Below are 21,651 nucleotides of genomic sequence, written 5' to 3'. Positions count from 1 at the left end.
CAGCTCAGAGGGGCTGTTTGCTCTCTGGAATGTGGACAGAGAAAAACCTCCTTGCCTTTGCTTCTCTGCATGGGAGTGCATTGACTGCAGGGGCCTCTTCTTCCCTGACTCTGCCCCTTGCGATCCTCATTTGGGGATTAGGTTCATGCTGGCTTTGGCTGTATCTGGGTCATGCTGTCTTGGAACTACTGTGGCCCCTTGGGAAGAAAATGAGCATCTGAGAAAGGAGGACTCAGCCTTTAGAAACGTCTCTATTGAGGAAAAGGAATTGGGGAAACAACCCTCTGCAAGGAAGAAAATGGCCTTGGGTTCCCCTTTCCCAAGCCCAGCCTTAATTTGGAGATATTTCACAGTGGACTTTTGAAGGGGTGACCGGTTCATACCAAGCTGCCTTAAATGCTTGGAGCAAAAGCCTATGGGGACTTGCAAATCAACCCCGGGAAGAGAAATTAGTTGTGTCTTGTCTCAGAACTCCCAAAGCCTGCTCCAAAATAAACACATAAGCTGTGCCGGCAGGGAAAGCCTGGCCCTTTTTTCTTCATTTTAGGAACTCCATGTGTGCATTATTTTAAATAGGCGCCAGCACACGAGGCCCTTTTAACAAGATTAAAAACAGATGGGGCCGTAGGCTGTTCAGTAGCTCTCAGAAACTGACATGGGAAGTGCTAAGCCATCTCGTGTCCAGGCGATGTTCATTTTCTTCTCGAAGCACAAGTGTGGCCAGGCCTCTCATTCCCAGGGAGCAGGACTCTGCTTCCTGCATCAGGTGTGTCTGCCAGGGGAAGGAAATATCTCCTTTCACTGCATTTACCCGTGTTTGCATTTACTTAACCCTTTGGCAGCCTGGGAGAAAAACATATTGTGCTAGCCTTGGAGGCTCCACGCTTCTGGAGCTGAAAGCATCAGGTTTTAACTTCCTTATTATAAATGGGATTATGACCCTTCATAGCTCATGGCTCTCCAAAGGCTCCCAATCTCACTCTGAGTAATAGCCAGAGTCCTTCCCATGACTATAGGCCCTTCATGGTTAGACTTCCCTGACTTTCTTCCTGCCTTTGTCTTTCTTGCTTACTCTGATCCAGCCACACTGGCCTTCTTGCACTGTTCCTTAAAATCAAGCAATGGAAAACAAGTCTTGACGAGGATGTAGAGAAATTGGAACCCTTGTACATTGCTGGTAGGATTGTAAAATAATATAGCTGCTGTAGAAAACAGTATGGTGGTTCCTCGAAAAGTTAAACAGAATTACCATATGACCCAGCAATCCCACTTCTGGGTATATGCCCAAAAGAATTGAAAGCAGGGATTCAAACATGTTTGTAAATCCATGTTCATAGCAGCATTATTCACAAGAGCCAAGAGGTAGAAGTAACCCAAGTGTTCACTGGCAAATGAATGGGTAACAAAATGTGATATATCCATACCACGGAGTATTATTCAGCCTTTAAGAGGAAGGAAATTCTGACATATGCTACAACATGGACAAACATTGAAAACATTATTCTAAATAAAATAAGCCAGACATAAAAGGACAAATATTGTGATCCCACAATATATGAGGTACCTCAAATAGTCAAATTCATAGAGACAGAAAGTACAATAGTGGTTACCAGGGGCTCTGGAAGATGAGGAGTTACTATTTCATGGACACAAAGGTTTTGCTGTGGATGAAGAAAACGTTCTGAGAATGGATGGATGGTGGTGGTGGTTACACAACAGTGTGAATGTATGTAATGACACTGATTTATACACTTAAAAACAGTTAAAATGGTAAGTTTTATGTTTTGGGTATTTTACCACAATGAAGACAAACTTTAGAAAACTCAAGCAAGCACGCCCTGCCTCAGGGCTTTTCTCTTTGCCTGGAACCCTCTTTCCCGATGTATCTGCATGGCTCATTCAGGTTCTTTGAACAAATATCACCTTCTCAGAGGTGCTTGGCCTGACATGGCACCTTCTCAGAGGTGCTTGGTCTGACATGGCACCCCCCCCCCCATGCACACTGCCCCCCCCCCCCCCATGCACACTTCTCAATCACTCTGTGTCATGTCACCTGCTTAATTAATTGTTAATGGTCTATCTCCCCCCATTAGATACAAGTTCTGTGATAACAGGGATTTTTGTCTGGTACTTTCACTGCTGTGTCATCAGAGAAAGTAACAGACACAGTAGTTGCTCAAAAATAAGTTGTTAAATGAATGAATTAATGGATGACATGAGTTCAAGTTCTAGCTCTCTTGCTCAGTAGCTTTGTGATCTTGGCCAAGTCATTTGCTCTCTGTTTCTCAGTTTTCTCATCCACTAATGGCAATGCTAATGCCTACCCTCGTATCAAGAGGTCATTGTAATGATCAAATTAAAGAATATAACCGTCATAGCTAACATTGATTACTCACTTATTTTCACTTAGGCACCTTGCTAAGGGCTCCTAAATGGATTAATTCATCTAATGCTCACTGCTGCCCTAGGAAGGTACCATTCTTAGCCTTGTTTACAGATGAGGGACTGAGGCATAGAAAGGCTAACTTGCCTAAAGTTGCACAGCAAGTTAGGGGTAAAGCTCAGATTCAGACTCATGGGGTTCAGTTCTAAAAACTATTATATACCAAACACTTTGTAAACTGCAAATCAATGCTGTTGATTTTTAAAAAAATAATGTGGTAAACTCCAGCTAATTTTGGATGTTTCATTACTTGAACATTTAAGAATGTAGGTTTTATCATTTTATTTTTCTACATTTTTATGTATATTTTGACATGTTTTTATGTTTTTTCTCTCCCCTCCCTGCCTTCTCCACACACACACACACACACACACACACACACACACACACACACAGTGGAATATTATGATTTTCTGATGAGCAGAGGTGCCTTTGCATCTGCCTGTGCAGCTGGGGGTTTGGCATGGGAGGCGGGCAGTACTGCCAGGCAGCACTCGCTGACCCAGTGACCAAGACCTTCGCTGAGATGCCCAGCGCTGCTTCTGCACAAGATTTCCTCCCCTGGAAGTGTCCACTGAATGAGTCTGCAGACTTTCAAAGTCTGCAAGGTGAGTCCGTACTGGTGGAAAAGAGCTCAGCCCCGAGATGCCAGCCAGGGAAGTCACTGAGCCCATCAGGCCCTCGGAGCTGAAAACATGGCCTCTGCTGGGAAACCGACAGGAAGCAGTTCTTGCAGAGAGCAGGCCTTGGGCCGCCTGCCAAATACTTGCCATCAACAGGGCAGTTAGAAGAAGCAGAGTGGTGAAGGAGGGGCCTGTAGGCTTCCCTAGCAGACACTGCATACTGACGTGGAGAAGACACTGGAAGACGTAAAAATGAGAGCTCTGTGATTTAGGACACGAGTCACCCCGAATAAGCCACTTGGTGCAGTGTGAAGGGTGTCAGCCTGGGTTTGGATCTCAAGCTGCAACTTTGGACAAAGTCACTCTGCTTCCCTGGGCCTCACCTTTGGCATCTGCAAAATGAGCATCTGTTCATTCAATGATATTTACAGAGCACCTGTTCTCTTTCCCCAGACAGTGGTTTAGGTGCTGGGATAGAGCTCTGAGCAAAACAGACAAAATCCCTGCCCCCTGGAGCTTCTGTTCTAGTGAGAGAGATGGACAATTAAATATTTAATTGGGATGGATGGAAATATTTATGTCAGAGGGGGATGAATGCTGTGGGGGAAGATTAAGCAAGAAAACTGAGCTTGGAGCGCAGCAGATGCTTTGTGGGGAGGTGTCACTGTGGGCGCCAGGGAGCAGAGGTGTGCTGCCAGCTCCGGGAAGCAAGACTTAGAGGCTGGGGGATTGGAGGCTGGAAGTTGCTCAGTGTGTTTGGCAATGGAAAGGAGGCCAGCGTGGAAATGACAGAGTGAGTTCGAACTGGGGAGGACAGGGAATGGTGGGAGGCAGTGTCATGTAGGATCTCACAACCTGTGTAAAGCTTAGGTTTTTTGTATTTAGTAGTTTTATTATTGCTGCTGTTTATGCTTTTAACGATTCTCTTAGACTCTGTGAGACTCTGAAAGAACTTAAGAAGTGAAGAAGATTACAGTACATGCAGAATGCTGATTTTTAAAAAGGAATTTGTTAATAACACAGTTTCCTTCCCAAGAGTAAACATAACAATCTGTTAGGGATTAGGGTGGAATTTTGATGAAAACTTGCTAGAGGACTTGAGAATGCCCTAATCCTACCTTGACAATCACCACCAGCGGCCCTTTTCCAGGTTCCTAAGGCAGACAAAAACACAAGGAGGAAGAGCAAATAAGAGTTGAAATACCACTAAGTGTTAGCTGGCCTAGGCCCACCCACCCCCCAACCCCGTGCAGGGGCACCTGCTGAAGCTGGCCTGAATCACCTCCAGACCAAAGCAGTGCAGCTTCTTACCTGTCTTTAAAGCCAAAATCCCATTCGTGGACATCGCTTACTACATATGTATTACTAGATAGTTCCGAGGTACAACGAACACAATTATAAAAAGAAAGAGCAGGACAGCTGGGCCTCTTTGGAATCAGAGTTCACTGCTGCCAACTCATGGGAGAGAGAGTGGCTGAAAGAGAGATGGATGCTGAGGTTGGCCTCTCTGAGGAGCTGCAAAGCAGGAGAGAGGACGTTAACATGATGACCACCCAGATCAGCAGGCACTCAGCTACAGAGAAGCAGAGTGTGGAAGCCGGAATCACACACGATTGCCTGGCTTTTCAACCCAGCAATGACCCTGTCCACTGTTTAATGCAGCATTGTGATGTCCTGAGCACTAGATTAACAGTTCCTTTTTATGAGGTGTAGTGAGAAATAGGGCAGCGAATAGGGCAGAGGGTGAGAAGTTGTCCTAGCATGAGGACAGGTACTGGAGGCTGCCCACCTTCTGCTATCAGCTCAGTATCTGTGTATCTCTTGTCTCTCTTTCCTCTCCTGCAAATTACAGAGGGTGTCTAAGGCCATGGAAAGGGGCACACTCTAAGGGCTTTAGGGTACAGTCTGGGCCAGATAGGTCTTCACTAACTAACAGGAATTTCCAGTATCTTATCAGCCACCCTTGGATTCCAGAACAATCTGTCTGCCAGCATCTTGTCTTTCTCAGGAACTCTGGACAACAGCTCTTTTGTCAAAATCCTCCCTCCTTCAGTCAGGCTTCATGGTCAAGGCTGATAGCTGCTACCTCCACATTCCCACACATTTTTGGTTTCTTGTGTACATTCCAGCAGTCACTCATCCAATTCCAAGTCCCAATTTCAGTTTCTTTCCCATTGATCTGTGGGCCTAATAGCATCCTTCAACTTATTATAATAATGATGATTGCAATCACCATTTTCTGCTCTGTCAACAACATCATTATCATCGCAAATGCAATTATTGGTAACTAAACATGAATAGCCCTTGCTTTCAGTAATATTATCTGCTTGGCATCACATACTTGCCAGGTGCCAATTCCAGAGAGAATCAGCGAAAGACCTTACAGGAAACTGAATGCATTCCATCTTGTTTGTGTTTGTGTGTGTGTGCACCTGCACACTCGTAGGTGTGCCCGTCTTTTCTTGGAACTGGACATGTGTTTAATTATAAACAGGTGCTTATATTTCCTTCTGATCTACGGTGCTGTAGAAGAGATTTTGTTAATGGATATGATTCCAACCATATCTAGCACTGATAATAGAGCCTGGAACTTAGAAAGTACTATGTAAATATTTGTGGTTAAATATCTACCGCTCCCCTACTCTGCATACCTTAGTGTTTCCCAGTGGTCTCCCAAAGATGACTACACCCTAATCCCTGGAACCTATGAAAATGATAGTCCAAAGGGAGTTGAAGATGTGATTACAGTTAAGGACTTAAGATAGGAAGAGTATCTCTGATTATCCAAGTGGGCCAGTCTAACCACAGAAACCCTTAAAAACAGAGAACTTTCTCTGGCTAGAGAGGGAGATGTGGCAGAAGGGAAGTCAGAAAATTTTGGAGAATGAGAAGGACTTAACATGCCATGACTAGTTTGAAGATGGGGAGTGCAATGTGACAAGGAGTGCAGACAGCCTTAAGGAGCTGGGAGAGGCTCCCAGCTGAAATCAGCAAGGAAGTAGGACCTCAGTCCTACAACTGCAAGGACTAAATTCTGCAAACAACCTGATAGGCTTGGAAGCAGCCTCTTCCCAAAGCTTCCCAGTAAGAGCCCAGATGGCTGATACCTTGATTTTTGGCTCTGTGAAACCTGGAACAGAAATCAGCTGAACTAACATGGACTTCTGATGTATACAGCAGTGAGATAATACATTTGTGTTGTCTAAAATTGTTACATTTGTGGTAATTTGTTATGGCAGCAATAGAATACTAATACCCTATAGAGTGACATCCGCATTCCCTCACAGGGAATTCAAAATCCTCAGAACTGGTCTCCTACCCACCTTTCTAGCTCTGTCCTATTGTGTTCCTCCATATACTCCATGCCCCAGCTACAGAAGACATCTCACTACTCCATTGATCTGAGAACCCTGTGTTCTCACCTGTGCTTTTATTCATGGAAAGTTAGATTGGGCCTTTTTCCTCCTCTCTGCCTGGAAACACCTTCCCCATTGCTATGGTCTAGTGGATCTGGCAATGGACAGAGTTTCAGAAGGCGAGTTATTTAGCATGTGTAGGTGCCCACCTATAAAATATAAAAAATAACACTTTATTCTACAAGTATGTTTTCAATACCTCCTGTGTACCAGGAGCTGGGTATAAAGTGGTGAACAACTTTCTAATAAAAATATGATTGCTTGGCATTTCTTTTTCATATGCTGTGATGATATTATTTTCCTTCCGTGATCATTAGGAGACACTCGTTAAGAAAGAAAGAGAGATGAAAATGAAAGGGACCATAGATGTAATTAACTCATGTTGATTATGACTTTCATTTTGAAGATGAAGAGAATTAAAGTGGAGAGAGAATGAGGGGTTTGCCTAAGGTCATACACAGGTCAGTGTTAAATCCAAAATTTAGCTCCCTGGACCCCAGACTTCAAGACCAATTTCTTTTCCACCATTCTTACCTTCCTCCATGTATATGTTTACTAAAAGTTATAAACAGGAAAACTCAGATAGTCCAGCACTTTCAGGTATCATTGAGATCAATGTTGAAAACCTTGCACACCTGGTTTTAACAAGAGTAGCAAAATACAAAGACCATATATATGCCTGATTTTGTGAAAACCTATTTGTCTTTAATGCTGTCTGGAGGTAATATCCTGCAAACATATAACATGACTATTTTCTTTCCTAAAACAGAATCTTGACAATCATAGTTATATGTAGGCTTCATATAACTTTAACAACAAATAAGTAAAAAATAATGCAGATAAGATAGTGGGCTCAAGCTTTCAACAAAGTACAATAGAAAGAAGCTAAAATAATAGAGGATGTTTAAAACTGTGCTGAAACTCACAAGTTCATTTAGAAAGCAAAGAAAAATTTGTAGGTGTAGGTAAGCATGGCAATGGTGGTCACCATTCCTCAGAATAGGTGGAGACCCAAAGTAACAGAAGTGCTGGCTTCTTTGTTTATCATCCTCCCAGCTGGCAGATCACACTAATGAGCTGTTAAGAATTGTTTTCACTGTCAGGGAAGCTGAGGGGACTGAGCTCTTGATTTTTCTTTCTTTTTTTTTTAACCTTTAAGAGAGGTGGGGCTTTCGCCTGAGGAACTCTCTGAGAGGTCTGGCTGCAATGGTGGGTTGAAGTCTGAATTAGGGAATAGTACTGGAATATATTCTGTCCAGTCAATTACATCACTAGGGAAACATCCAATCAGTTTATTCTGAACAGAGCCTTTGAGGTTGTCTGGTTGCCCAGTGTCTGCGTGTATCTTGGAGTGGGTGAGTAGGAAGACTTTTTATCTGATCAGCAGGTTGAGGGGGTAAGAGGTATGTGGTCATTCTGCCTTGTCTTTGGACCTGTTATCACTGGGTACTATTTGGGTTGCTTCCTTCTTAGAATATTATACTATCTGATGTCAAGACACTGTCAGGCTACAGTAACTGAAACAACTTGAGACAGAGGTAAGGATAAACAAATAGATCAATAGAATAGAATAGAGAATTTGTAAATAGACTGCCACATACGAAGTGACTTGATGTTTGGCAAAGGCATCAGTGCAATTCTATTAAGAAAGATTGGTCTTTTTAGTAAATAGTGCCAAGTTATTTGAATAACCATATGGAAAAACTTAACCTACCTTACATCTTATGCAAAAAATTAATTATAGATGGATTATAGACCTCAATGTGAAATATAAAACAACAAAGCTTCACATGACCTTGGGATAAGCAAAACATTTTTAAACTAAATACAATAAGAACACTAAAAAGTTATTACAACTATTTTCTGTATTTATATAAAATCTTCATTTTAAAAGTTATGAAAGTTAGAAGATGAGCCACAGACTAGAAGATATTTGCAAATGGTTGTATCTAACAAAGAATGTGTCCAGAATATATTTTACATACCTCTTACATACTAATAAGAAAAGTGCAAACAAAAAATAAAAATATGAACAAAAGATTTGAACAGGCATTTAATCAAAGAGGTTATCTAAATTGCTCATTAGCACTTGACAAGGTGCTCAATATCACTATCAGAGAAATGCAAATTAAAACTGCAGTGTGCTACCACTAAACGCCCATCAGAATAGCTGAAATTTAAAACACTACCAAGTGTTGAAGAGGACATGGAAAAACTATAATTCTCATAATCCTAATAGGTGTTTAAATTGATGAAACCACCTTGGGAAATTCTTCAGTGATATTTTCTAAAGCTAAATATATGCCTATCTTATGACCCAGCAATTTCACTCCTAGGTATATACCCAAAAGAAATGAGTGTATATGTTCACCAAAAGAGATGTACAAGAATGTGCAAAACACCTTTTTTCTTAATAACCAATGACTAGAAATAGTCTGAGTGTCCATCATCAGCAGAACAGGTAAATGTATTATTGTGTAGTCAGACAGTGAAACACTACACAGAAGTAAAATGATTTCATCTAACCCCAACATCATGGATGAATCACACAGATATAATGATGAGTGAAAAAGGCAAATACCAAAGAGTACATACTGTGAGATTCATTTATATGAAGTTCAAGAACTTGCAAAAGTAAGCTATGGAAATAGAAGACATTAAAGTGGTAGCATCATGGTGTGAGAGTTGATATCAGCTATAATGAGGTTGAGGGAGCATTCAGGGAGGCTGGAAATTTTCTCTGTCTTCATCTTGATATTGATTATACAAGTACAAATCAATTAAAATCCATCAAACTCTAAACTTAAAATTTGTGAACTTTAATTTAGCTATCGCTCTTTTTTTTTTTGAGGCATTCTTCTAAGGTTCACAATATCTTTAATTTATCAAGATCTATCTTTAAATAAGATTATACCACTTTACATACACTGTAAGAACCTTTTAACAGTACATTTCCATTTCCATCTCTGTGTTCTTCTTGTTACACTTTCTACTTCCACACGTGTCATAAACTCCCATAATACATAGTATTGTTTTGCAGTCAGTTGTTTGCCCTCAGAAGCTGAGAACTACGCGGAAGCAAAAGGAACAGACTTCCTTTTGAGTCCTGGAGTATTTACAAATGCACTTTATTTTTTCTCCTTTTTTTTTTTTTTTTTGGTGGTACACGGGCCTCTCACTGTTGTGGCCTCTCCCGTTGCAGAACACAGGCTTCGGACGCGCAGGCTCAGCGGCCATGGCTCACGGGCCCCGCCACTCCTCAGCATGTATGTGGGATCTTCCCAGACTGGGGCGTGAACCTGTGTCCCCAGCATGGGCAGGCGGACTCTCAACCACTGCGCCACCAGGGAAGCCCTACAAATGCACTTTTTATGGAAGAATGTAAAGTGAAAGTGAGGTGCCTACAGGCATGGCAGACTATGACAACTTGACCCTAATTCAAATTAAGAAGACTTTGAAGAAAAAGGTCATCAGAGAAATTAGAAATATAAACAAGAAAGTATAAGTGGTCCAAATGAGTATAATTTCCTCTGGAATAAATTTGATTTCAGAAATATTTTTTTAAGTTGATTATTTTTTATAGACATTTTAAAACAAAAAATATTTCATATTTATCCATTTAGTTACCATATGCAGAGTTCTTCATTTTGTGTCAGTACAAATTTCCATCTGGTATTATTTTCCTTCTGCCTGAAAAGCTTCCTTTAACATTTCTTAGACTTGCAATAAACTCTCTCAACTTTTATTTGCCTGAAAAAGTTTTTAGCATGCCTTGATTTTTTTAAAATGTACTTTACTGGATATAAAATTCTAGGTTGACAATTTTTTTTTTCTCAGTACTTTAAAGAAGCTGTCCCACTGTCTTTCAGTTTAATGTTTTCTGACGAGACATTGGCTGTCTTTCTTATCTTTGCTTCTCTTTATATAAAGTGTATTTTCCCCCTCTGATTGCTTTGAAGATATTCTCTTCATCACTGGTTTGTTAGTAAGCTGATTATTATGTGCCTTGGTAGGATTTTCTTTATGTTTCTTCTGCTTGGGATTCACTGAATTTCTTGGGTCTGTGGGTTTATAGTTTTCATCAAATTTGGAAAAATTTTGGCCATTTTTCTTTAAATATTTCCTAACCCTAACCCTTTAAAAACCCTTATGATCTTACCTTTTTTTCCTTCTAGAACTTCAGTTACACATATATTAAACTGTTTGATATTGTCCTGTAGCTCACTGAGGTTCTTTTTTTTTTTTTTTTTTTCCAGTATTTTTCTGCCTGGGCTTCATTTTGTACAAGTGTGTATTGCTTTCTCTTCAAGCTCACTCATATTTTCTTCTGTTTTGTCTAATCTGATATTAATCCCATACAGTACATTTTATGTTTAAGATATTATACTTTTAATCTATGAAATTTCTGTTTTTTCCATTTTTAAGTTTTACCTTTCTGTCTTTATCATGTTGAAGTTTTCCTCTACCTTCTTGAGAATGTGGAGCATATTTATAATAGTTGTTTTAACTTCCATTTCCGCTCTTTCCATCATCTCTCATTTCTGGATCTTTTCTTGATTTCTCCTTAATATGGTTCATATTTTCCTGCTTCCTTGCATGTCTGGTAATTTATGATTGAATTTCATAAATTTTACAATGTAAATTTAACATGTTGGGTGTTGGATTTTGTTGTATTCCTATAAATAGTGTTGTACTTTGTTTTGGAATGCAGTTAAATTACTTGGCATAAGTTTGATCCCTTCAGGGCATGCCTTTAAAACTTTTCTTAGTTTTAAAACTTTAAAACTGTTAAACCTTTAAAACTTTTCTTAGACAGATCTAGATAGAGTGATTAATCATCCCAGTCTGCCTGGGACAAAGGAGTTTCCCAGGACATGGAACTTTCAGTTAAAGACTGAGACTGAAGGGGCTTCTGAAAAGTGGGACTTTTGGTTTTAAAGTTGGGAAAGCTCCAAGTAAACTGGTACAAATTGGTCATCTTAGATCCAGAGCATGCTGCAGTCCAGGGCTAATTTAGCCCTACTACTAAATTTTTGAGAACTCTACTCATATTACAAGGTCTTTACACTTTGACTGGTGAGAACATGAACTGTCTCCAGCCCTGTCTGTGTCTGGAGTGTTGAGTCTACTGTTTTCTGATAGTTCTATCATTGGCCCTGAGTACTTTCCTTTCATGCATGCTCAGATCAGTACTCAGCCAAAGACTTACAGATCTGCCTGGAGGTCTTTTTCTGGGCAATTGTATCTTTCCTTTGCTCTGCACTGCGAATTCTAGCCACCTCAGCATCCCTGAATCCTAACCTCTGACTCTTAGTGAGACTTCTGGGCACTGACTGCATTCTCCCACGCCTGGGAATTGCCTCCAGGCAGTCAGCTAGGGCAATTACAGCGGTAATTTCATGTGTTTCCTTTCTGCAGGGGTCACAGTCCCGCAATGCCTGTTGTTCAATGTCTGAAACCTATTACTTAATATAGTTTGTCTGGCTTTCTAAGTTTAAGATGAGAGTGTAAATATAATCCCTGTTACTCCCTTGTGGCCATTAAGCAAAAGTCCTTACTCTTTATATTTTATGCCTTAATATTTTGAAAATTGTTTATGTTATAAATATTTGAAGGGGTTGCTCTTTTTCTGGTTATACCATTTTTTATGCATTCAGTTTACTCTCACTAAGACAATTAAATATTTGAACATAATAATGATAGCTGTTTACAGAGATCCTCTTCCTGTGTATGTCTCAGCCGTGTGCTAGATGCTTCATATACACTATCTTGAATCTTTACCAAAAAATTTAAAGGTAGATACTACTGATATCATTGCCTCCATTTTAGAGATGTCAAAAGTGAGATTCAAAGCAGTTAGTAACTTGACCAAACACATCAGCTAATATCTTGAACAGTTATATTTAAATGTAGTTTCTTTGAAAATTATTTATCTATACCACAATGCCTAATGTGTAGTATTTAAAGAGACATTACATTAAAAATAGTTGGGGCCAAAATGTTTTGAGGTCAAAAGGTTAACTTATGTAGAAAATTTAAGTGACTCTGATAGTAGTGTTTTACAATATATTACTGTATGTGTGTGTGAGAGAGAGTGGGAGAAAGAGAGAGAGAATGTATGTGTATTTATATGCATTAAATTATGTGTTTGGTGAAGTGGATAAAGGAGCCTTACCTAAACCAGTTGACCTTCTTTGAACCCTGACGCCTTTGCATGCAATAGTAAAATTGGATCCAATTTCCAAAATTATTGTATTACTTTTCTAGGATTGTTGTAACAAATTACCACAAACCTGGTGGCTTAAAACAGTAGAAATTTATCCTCTCAGTGTTCTGGAGGCCAGAAACCTGGAATCAAGGTGTCAACGGATCTGCCTCCCTCTGAAGGCTCTAGGGGAGACTTCTTCCTTTCCTCTTCCAGTTTCTAGTTATTCCTGTTGTTCCTTGGTTTTGGGCAGTGTAACTCCAACCTCTGCCTCTGTCTTCACACAGCCTTTCCTGTGGCCCTCTGTCACCCCTTCTCTTCTTTTGTAAGGACATCTCATTATATTTAGGGCTCACCCTAATCCAGGATGATCATCTCATTTGAGAGCCTTAATTATATTTGCAAAGACCCTATTTCCACACAAGGTCACATTCACAGATATCAAGTGTTGGGACTTGGACATATCTTTTAGGGGGTACAATTCAACCCACTACAGTTTCTACGAGAGCTTTCAGGGTGTTCAAAATTGGCTGGTCTTTGGGATTCTACCAGGGGAGTCATCATGCTAACCTGAATGAGAGATGGTTGGATACTTCTATGTTCATTCCCATGGTTGTTGAAGTTTTTAGAAAGTTAAATGCAAGAGGTGCACTTTCTTTGCTACCCCGACTCTCTGTGCTTGAGCCAGCAGAGACTTGCTGCCCTATAACCCAGGCATCTATCTTCTGTAATTACTCATAAACCATGACCAGGAAACAACTGTAGACACCCAGATCTGAACAAGATGAACTTCTGGCTGGTATGTACAAGCCTGAGGGTGTCTTCTGTCGAGGTATTTGCCCTTCCATTTGGGCAGCAAGACAGCCCCTGGGTCTTTCCCATCTATGAGTTAGAAATTCTACCATCCAAGATTCTGATTCACTCCCTTTTTTCATATACTTGGTGCCCAGCTGTTCTGTGTTGCAACTTTCTTCTAACTTCTTTTGCTTCACGCACAGAAGCAACAACTTTTCGTGCTAATTCTTCTTCGTAATCTCACAAATGAAATATCTGAAACATGATGGGACTGAATTTTTAAGGCATTAGATTTAATAACTAGGTCATTACCACTGTTAACCAACCTGACCTCATTAACAGGGCTTTTTGCTTTTCATCTTGCCACAGCATAATGAGGTTATTAATTAGAGCAAGAAACACAAGCACTCTGGGTTTGCTTTAAAGCCATCTGGGGAGATGGCTAGGTCTTCGGTCATAATTCCTGGTAAATGATTCCAAGGGGATACAGTTAAATCACCATGAAATGATATTTCCCTTCAATGTAAACTTGTTTTTCTCTTTAAGTGGTTTATTTTTAGGTCCCTAAAGTTCCCATTTGTAATCCACCTAATATCTTATTCAGCTAAACAGTGAGGACAGTGGGGTGCAGCAGTTAAAAGCACAGGCTGGAGCCAGACTTCCTGGGGTTAAATCCTGGCTCTGCTACCTACTGTGTGACAGTGTGCAAGTTATTTGATCTCTCTCTGGCTCGGTTTTTCATCTGGACAAGTATGAGGATTAAGTGAATTCATAACGTATAAAATGCTTAGGACAGTACCTGGAACATAGTGAGTGTTTCATGTATGTGAGCAGTTATTTTTGTTTGTTAAATTCAAAGAAATAGCTTTTGGCTTCTGTGTAAGTCAGTCTAGTACTCTGCATTTTCTAGGATGGGGTTACAGGTTGAATTGTGTTTCCCTAAAATTCCTATGTTGAAGTCCTAACCCCTAGTACCTCAGAATGTGACCTTTTTTGGACATAGGTATTTGGAGATAGGATAGTTACAGAGGTAATCAAGTTAAAGTGAGGTCCTAATCCAGTATGACTGGTAAAAGGGATACAGAGACACGCATAGAGGAAAAACATTGTAATGAGAGATAGGGAGAAGGTGGCCATCTACAAACCAAGGAGAGAGGCCTGGAACAGAGCCTTCCTGCACAGCCCTCAGAAAGAACCAACCCTGCCCACACCTTGATTTTGGGCTTCTAGCCTCCACAACTGTGAGAAGACAGTGTTCTGTGTTTAAGCCACCTAGTGGTGGTACTTTGTTATGGCAACCCTAGGAAACAGATGGTTATAACATCAAATCGCTATCCCCAGGGAGCATATAATCTGGTAGGACGGATATATTCCACAGGAATAGCAACAGAGATTTGCTAAAGCTTGCTCAAACAAATAAGCCAACAAAAAGATGGACTTATAAGGATACAGAAGTGTCTAATAAAATACAAGTACAGGATTGTAGCTGGCACAGAAACATCAAGAATACTCCCTGGACTCTTGCCTCTGCCCCTCTCTTGGTGACCATGAAGTTTCTTCCATGCCCACCTCCTATCTCTCCCCACCGTCCCCTCCACTGGAGTTAGAGTTGCTTCTTCCACCTTCAACGAGGTAGAAATTAGTAGCAATGCAACTTTGGACATGTCACTATGTCTCTCTGCACCTCAGCTTCCTCATCTTTCAAAAAGGGAGATAAACAATATTACTAATTTCCTGTATTTCAGGTGAGGTTTAAATGTGTATTTGGCACACGTAAGTACCCAATAAATGTTATAAGTTATTGGCATCACTAGTATTTGATGAATCCTTATTGTTTTGCTTTCTCTTTCAGGCTGAATTCTCAGAGTTGAATCTAGCTGCCTATGTTACTGGGGGCTGTATGGTGGACATGCAGGTTGTGAGAAATGGGACCAAGGTTGTGAGGTAAGGTGGACTGAGGTACAGAAAACCTTCATTTGGGAGGTGTGTATGGGGTATCTCCCTTTGCCAACCCCTTTGTCTATTGCCTACAGCCTAACTCCTCTACTACACGTGCTTTCATGTACGGAATGTCTGCTTCCAGAGAGTTTTAGGTATTATTGCATAGGAATGACGAGTGGCACAAACAATATGGGAAAGCAACTGAGTATGCTGGAATGGGCCCTGGGCTTGGAGAAAGAAGACTTGGGTTCCATTTCTGACTTTATGGCTCTATTCGGGAATATTATTTAGTCTCTCTTGCCCTATGATTCTCATCTGCGGCATGATGATAGTGAACATGGAAGTAGAAGTCATGTATGTGAGAATACCCTATTAATTCTAAAGTGCTGTACAAATGTTAAGAGTTTATTAGAATAGTCTGCATCCCGCTTCCAGCAGTAGAACAGAATAAGTGTTCAGAGACTCCCTTCCCAGGACATCACACCTAAAAGTACTAGATATAATATTTCCCCCCCAAATCTGTTTATAATATAAACAGCTGAACTGGAGGGGAAGTGAGGGAATTCTTCAGAAGGCAGAAATGTCAAAAAAAGTATGAATCTGCAGGAGAGGTAAATAGTATATTAAAATATTTCTATCTAGTTAAGTACCCAAAGAATGGTACAGACTAGGTCCTGTGAGGGTTTAGGTGGGGAAGAAATAGAATTCAGATTTGGGGAAGTAGAGACAACAGGAAGAAATTTGAGGAAAAGGTGGCATTTGTTCCGAGCCTTGTCAGATGGTAGAATATGGGCATTCTATGTGTTTTAAGAATAGGAAACAGTCTTTGTACAAACCAACAAGCAAAAAAACGGAGTATGTTTGGGAAATTATGATAATTTTCCTAATCAGCCATCATTTACTGAGTACCTGCCATTTGCCAATGAAAACATTACATGGCTTCCTATTTCCAATAATGGTAGACCAACTGTAGGTTATCTGAAAACAACTTAAAAACTGGTTTTAAATAACGGTAATCTTCAAATCCATCAAAGAGTTGACATGACAGTAAGGACTTACTAGGAAGAGAATGATAGGGAAATGGAAATCCAGAGAGATAAATGAGTACAGAAGCTTCATTTTTCCTGAGAGTATTGCTGAGTCTAGCAAATTTGAAAATTGGTTTTGATAGCCTAGGAGGGGCAAGGGAGAAAGAAAGAAATACCCAGGTTTTCTCAAGGTATAATGGTAAACCCTACCCAAAATAAGCTGAGACCTCAAAGGACTACATCTCAAGGTGAATGTGAACTATAGGTAGATGAGCCCTCACAAGTCACTGAAGCTTGAATTGCACTTTGATTGGCCTTCCAGGGAACCTCAAGCATTAAATTTAGTTTATGGTAATCCCAGACATGCCAGAAGTAAAAGCAAATCGTGTGTAGTGGAAGGCACTTTCATACTAGGCTTCGAATAATTATTCAAATAATTATTTGTATAATAGCTAGTACATAGTCAAAAATAACCAGGCATATACATTATGAATGAGAAGAAACAGGAAATATAGATAAGCAGAAAGATACCCTCAAAAACACACATTCTTAAAAGAAAAAAATCATACATATTAAGTTGAAAAAAATCAGGTTGGAAGATATCTGCAAGGAATAGGAAACTATAAAGAATGACACAACCAGTTTTATTAAAACCAAACAGAACTTCTAGAAATGAAAACTAACCAAAATTATTGGAAGTGTTGTGTTTAATGGCATATTAGACACCATTGAAAAGGCGTTAATGAAATGAAAGGTAGAGCCGAAGAAATTATCCCAAATGAAGCACAAAGAGAAAAAAGACTGGAAATGCAGAACAGATGGTTAGATCTCCTGAGAAGGTCTAGCGTTCATTTAGCCAGAGTTTCATAAAGGGAGGGAAAAGAGAATGGAGCAGAGGCAGTAAAGTAAGAAATGATAGCTGAGAATCTTTCAGGAAGATACCAAACTACCAACATCAGAAGCTCAACAAATTTAAAGCAGGATTACTAAAAAGAATTCTATACCAAAACACAATAGTTTAAGTGCAGAAAGATAAAGAAAAAGTAGCCAAGGGAAAAAGGCAGACTACTTGATTGGAGTAACAGACTGACAGTTGGCTCTCAGGCAGCAGGGGTGGAAAGATATCTTCAGTGTGCTGAAAGAAAATAATCATCATCCTCAGGGAAATGTATTTTATGAAAGAAGGCAAAATAAAAACATTTATAAAGATAAGACCTCACTAAGGGAAATTGTAAAGTATGTATTTTAGGCAAAAAGGAAATGACCTCAGAATAACAGAGAGCAGCAAGAATACATGAAGAGCAAAGAAGGTAGAAATGCTAATAAACATTGTCTTCAAAAAACAATAATCATAATAATGACATCTTATGGATTTTTAAAATATATGAAGGATTCAGATAAACCACAGTAAGTGAGTAGAGGCTGGGGCTAAATAGAATTAAGATGTTCTGAGGCCCTTGTATTGTCAGAGTGGAAAGTTATGTATTGATTAATAATAGGCTTTGAAAAGTTAAAGATGAAAATTAAAGAATTAAAGAATAAGTAAAGGTAATCTCTATGATAATTACTTTAAAAATAGAAACAGAATGTAGTACTTAAAAACGATGAGAGGGGCTTCCCTGGTGGCGCAGTGGTTAGGAATCCACCTGCTAATGCAGAGGATATGGGTTCGAGCCCTGGTCCGGGAAGATCCCATGTGCCGCGGAGCAACTAAGCCCGGGCGCCGCAACTACTGAGCCTGTGCCGCAACTACTGAGCCTGTGCCACAACTACTGAAGCCCGTGTGCCTAGAGCCCGTGCTCCGCAAGAAGAGAAGCCACCGCAATGAGAAGCCTGCGCCCCGCAACAAAGAGTAGCCCCCACTCACTGCAACTAGAGAAAGCCCGCATGCAGCAACGGAGACCCAAAGCAGCCATAAATAAACAAACAAACAAATAAATATTTAAAATAAATAAATAAAAAACAATGAGAGAGAAAAATAGAAATAATAAAAGAAAACAAGAAAGGAGAGAAAAACCAACGTAGAACAGGTGTTATAAATAACACAAAATAAGATGATAGGTTTAGACCCATATATATCAACAGGCTGGTATTCTGAATGGTGTGTACAGCAGTACTGGTTATTAAAATATTGACGTTTTTCTATACAAATTGATAAGTAGCCTCTGACCTGAGCCCACTGAATGCCTTCAGCCACCCTTACTTACCCCATGGTTAGGCATGGCCATTGGACTACTCTTTTGTCCCCCAGTTCACCACACTCCTGTCCCCCATCCCATATCCTTGTTTCTCCCATAGTCAGAGGATGCCCAAACGTTGCTGGGGAGATACACCCTTGGAAACAGTAGTGGAACCCCTGAGAGCAAATGCCTGGTTCCCTTTGTCCCTTCAAGGCTGTTTGCCCGTGAGTCCCCTAGAGTTGCCATCTCATGGTCACTTGTGAGAACTGCAACTTTCTCAGAGGACCCTACAAGTTGCTAAATATTTTTATCACCAGTATATATGAGTAATTATATTAAATGTAAATGAACTAAATACTCAATTTATAGAGCATCTACAGCAAGATTGTCAGAGTAGTTTTTTGTTGTTGTTGTTGTTGTTGTTTTTGGCTGTGCTGCTTGTGAGATCTTAGTTCCCCGACCGGGGATTGAACCTGGCCCATGGCAGTGAAAGCCCGGAATCCTAACCACTAGGCCACTGGAAACTCCCCCAGAGTAGATTTCTTTAAAATACAGCTATATTCCATTCAAGAGATTCATCTAAAACATAAGACTGTAGAATGTTTGAAAGTTAAAAGACGGAAATAAATATATATATTAAATAAATATATAAGTTAAATATTAAATAAGTTATAAATAAATATATATATATATACATACATACTTATACATACCATGTAACACCTGGGCAAAAGAAAGCTAGCCAATATAGTTGTATTAATATCAGGGGGAAAAAATAGACTTCCAGGTGAAAAGCATTACCAGGGAAAAGGAAGTAACCCATTAGGATAAAGGAGTCATTGACCCAGAAGAGATAATAATTTTAAATTTATAGGGCTCATAAAAAGTACCTCAAAATGTACTTCAAAAATTGGCAAAACTGCAAGGAGAAATTAACAAGTCTTCCATCATGGGAGATTTTGAGAATGGTGCTACATATATACATTTATTTACTTTTCACAGCAGCCTCATTATGCACATAAAAACTATAAAAAACGTAAATTCAATATTTAGGAATCTGTGTATGTTCATATTTGGGATTATTTGTCTTATGTCTTGTTTCCCTATCTGGGAAAGGGACTGGATCATCTTCTTTGTAATATGTAGAAATGAGAGCATCTATTCCATTAATCCCCAAATTTGGCTGCAGTTTAGAATTACCTGGGAAATGTTTTAAAATCCTGATAGCCAGGCAATAGGAAAAACCAATTATACTAGATTCTCTGAGGGTAGAACTTAAGTATTGTAGCTTTAAAACTCCCCAGGTGGGGGCTTCCCTGGTGGCGCAGTGGTTGAGAGTCCGCCTGCCGATGCAGGGGACACGGGTTCATGCACCGGTCTGGGAAGATCCCACATGCCGCGGAGCGGCTGGGCCCGTGAGCCATGGCCACTGAGCCTGCGCGTCCGGAGCCTGTGCTCCGCAACGGGAGAGGCTACAACAGTGAGAGGCCCACGTACCGCAAAAAAAAACAAAAACAAACCAAAATAAAAAACTCCCCAGGTGATTTCAGTGGGCAGCCTGATGGAGTATCTCCCCAGATTGCTTGCACATTGGCCCTGAACTGGGGCTGGGTCATCTGTAAAGCTGAGTATCCTGGGGGTGTGCTGCCTGAAGAAGATCACCTTGCAGAAATGGATATCTCAAGCCTCATTCTAGACCTGCCATCTTCTTCCAAAATTTATTAAAACGTTTACAAAAATAAATTTACAAAACTGTTCCAGGTGATTTTTTTTTTTCAATTTTTTTTTTTTTTTTTTGCGGTACGCGGGCCTCTCGCTGTTGTGGCCTCTCCCATTGTGGAGCACAGGCTCCGGACGCGCAGGCTCAGCGGCCGTGGCTCACGGGCCCAGCCGCTCCGTGGCATGTGGGATCCTCCCGGACCAGGGCACGAACCCGTGTCCCCTGCATCGGCAGGCGGACTCTCAACCACTGCGCCACCAGGGAAGCCCCGGGTGATTCTTAATCAGCTAGTCTCCCAGCACTTAAGAATGGCAGGCTTGGAAGGTAGTTGTAATGGTTTGAATTGTGTCTTCCCAGAAAAGATGTGTTAAAGTCCTAAGACTAGTACCCCAGAGTGTGATCTTCTTTGGAAGTAGGATCATTGCAAATGTAATAAGTTAAGGCTATACTGGAGTAAGGTGGGCCCTTAATCCAATGTGATTGGTATCCTTATAAGAAGAGGGAAGCTTGGACACAGAGACACAAGGAAAAACTATGTGATGATGGAAGCAGAAATTAGAGTGATACAAGACAAGGAATGCCAAGGATTGCCATCCATCAGCAGAAGCTAGGAGACAGGCATAGAATGAATTTTCCCTCAGCCCTCAGAAGAAAGCAACTCTGCTGACACCTTGATTTCAGACTTTGAGCCTCTAGAACTGTGAAAGAATAAATTTCTGTTGTTTTAAGCCATGCAGTTTGTGGTACTTTGTTAAGGAAGCCCTAGAAAACTGATACAGTAGTGCTTCTCAAATTTTAACATGCATACAAACCCCCTAGAGATCTTGTTAAAATGCATTCCCATCCATTAGGTCTTCAGGTAGGACCTGAGATTCTGAGTTTCCTACAAGTTCCCAGATGAAGCCAATGCTGTCAGTCCTGTGACCTTGATGTGAGCACAAAGGCTTCCAGATGATGTTGATGCTTCTGGTGGACAACCGTAAGCATCAGTAGCCAGGGCTGTGAGGCTACTTGAGTAGCCAGGGCTGTGAGAACAGTGCCAGTATAGCCAAAGCCCTGGGTTCTAGGATCCATGGAACTGTTAAGATTTATTTTGTCCATGCCCAGGATGGTGCTTACAATCTCAGCCCAGCAGCTTATTTCAGCGAACCACAGGTTACAAGGTGCCAGACCTGTAAGAATGTGCACACAAACCAGGTAGCCCCAGCCTGACTCACACTGCATCCTGCAGGTGAGGAGTCACTGGACTCTTCCTCTGGCATGTAGTGCCATACCAAGCCCTAGCTGTGGTCTCCCAAAG

At 40.6% G+C, this 21,651-nt stretch overlaps 1 protein-coding gene across 2 annotated transcripts in view; it reads left to right on the top strand.

The window, feature by feature from the left end:
- SYN3 (synapsin III) overlaps positions 1-21,651 on the top strand; it is a 406,875-nt gene that overhangs the window by 37,785 nt on the left and 347,439 nt on the right. For both annotated transcript variants that reach the window (XM_007449437.1, XM_007449438.1), the window contains exon 3: positions 15,335-15,426. In XM_007449437.1, coding sequence (XP_007449499.1) covers positions 15,335-15,426 — 92 coding nt within the window. The remainder of the gene's footprint in view (positions 1-15,334; positions 15,427-21,651) is intronic.

The sequence above is a fragment of the Lipotes vexillifer genome, unplaced genomic scaffold (assembly GCF_000442215.2).
Source record: "Lipotes vexillifer unplaced genomic scaffold, Lipotes_vexillifer_v1.1 scaffold374, whole genome shotgun sequence".
In the NCBI taxonomy this organism is placed as follows: domain Eukaryota; kingdom Metazoa; phylum Chordata; class Mammalia; order Artiodactyla; family Lipotidae; genus Lipotes; species Lipotes vexillifer.
The sequence above is the reverse complement of the archived record's forward strand: the minus strand, read 5'-3'. Positions and strand labels throughout refer to the sequence as shown.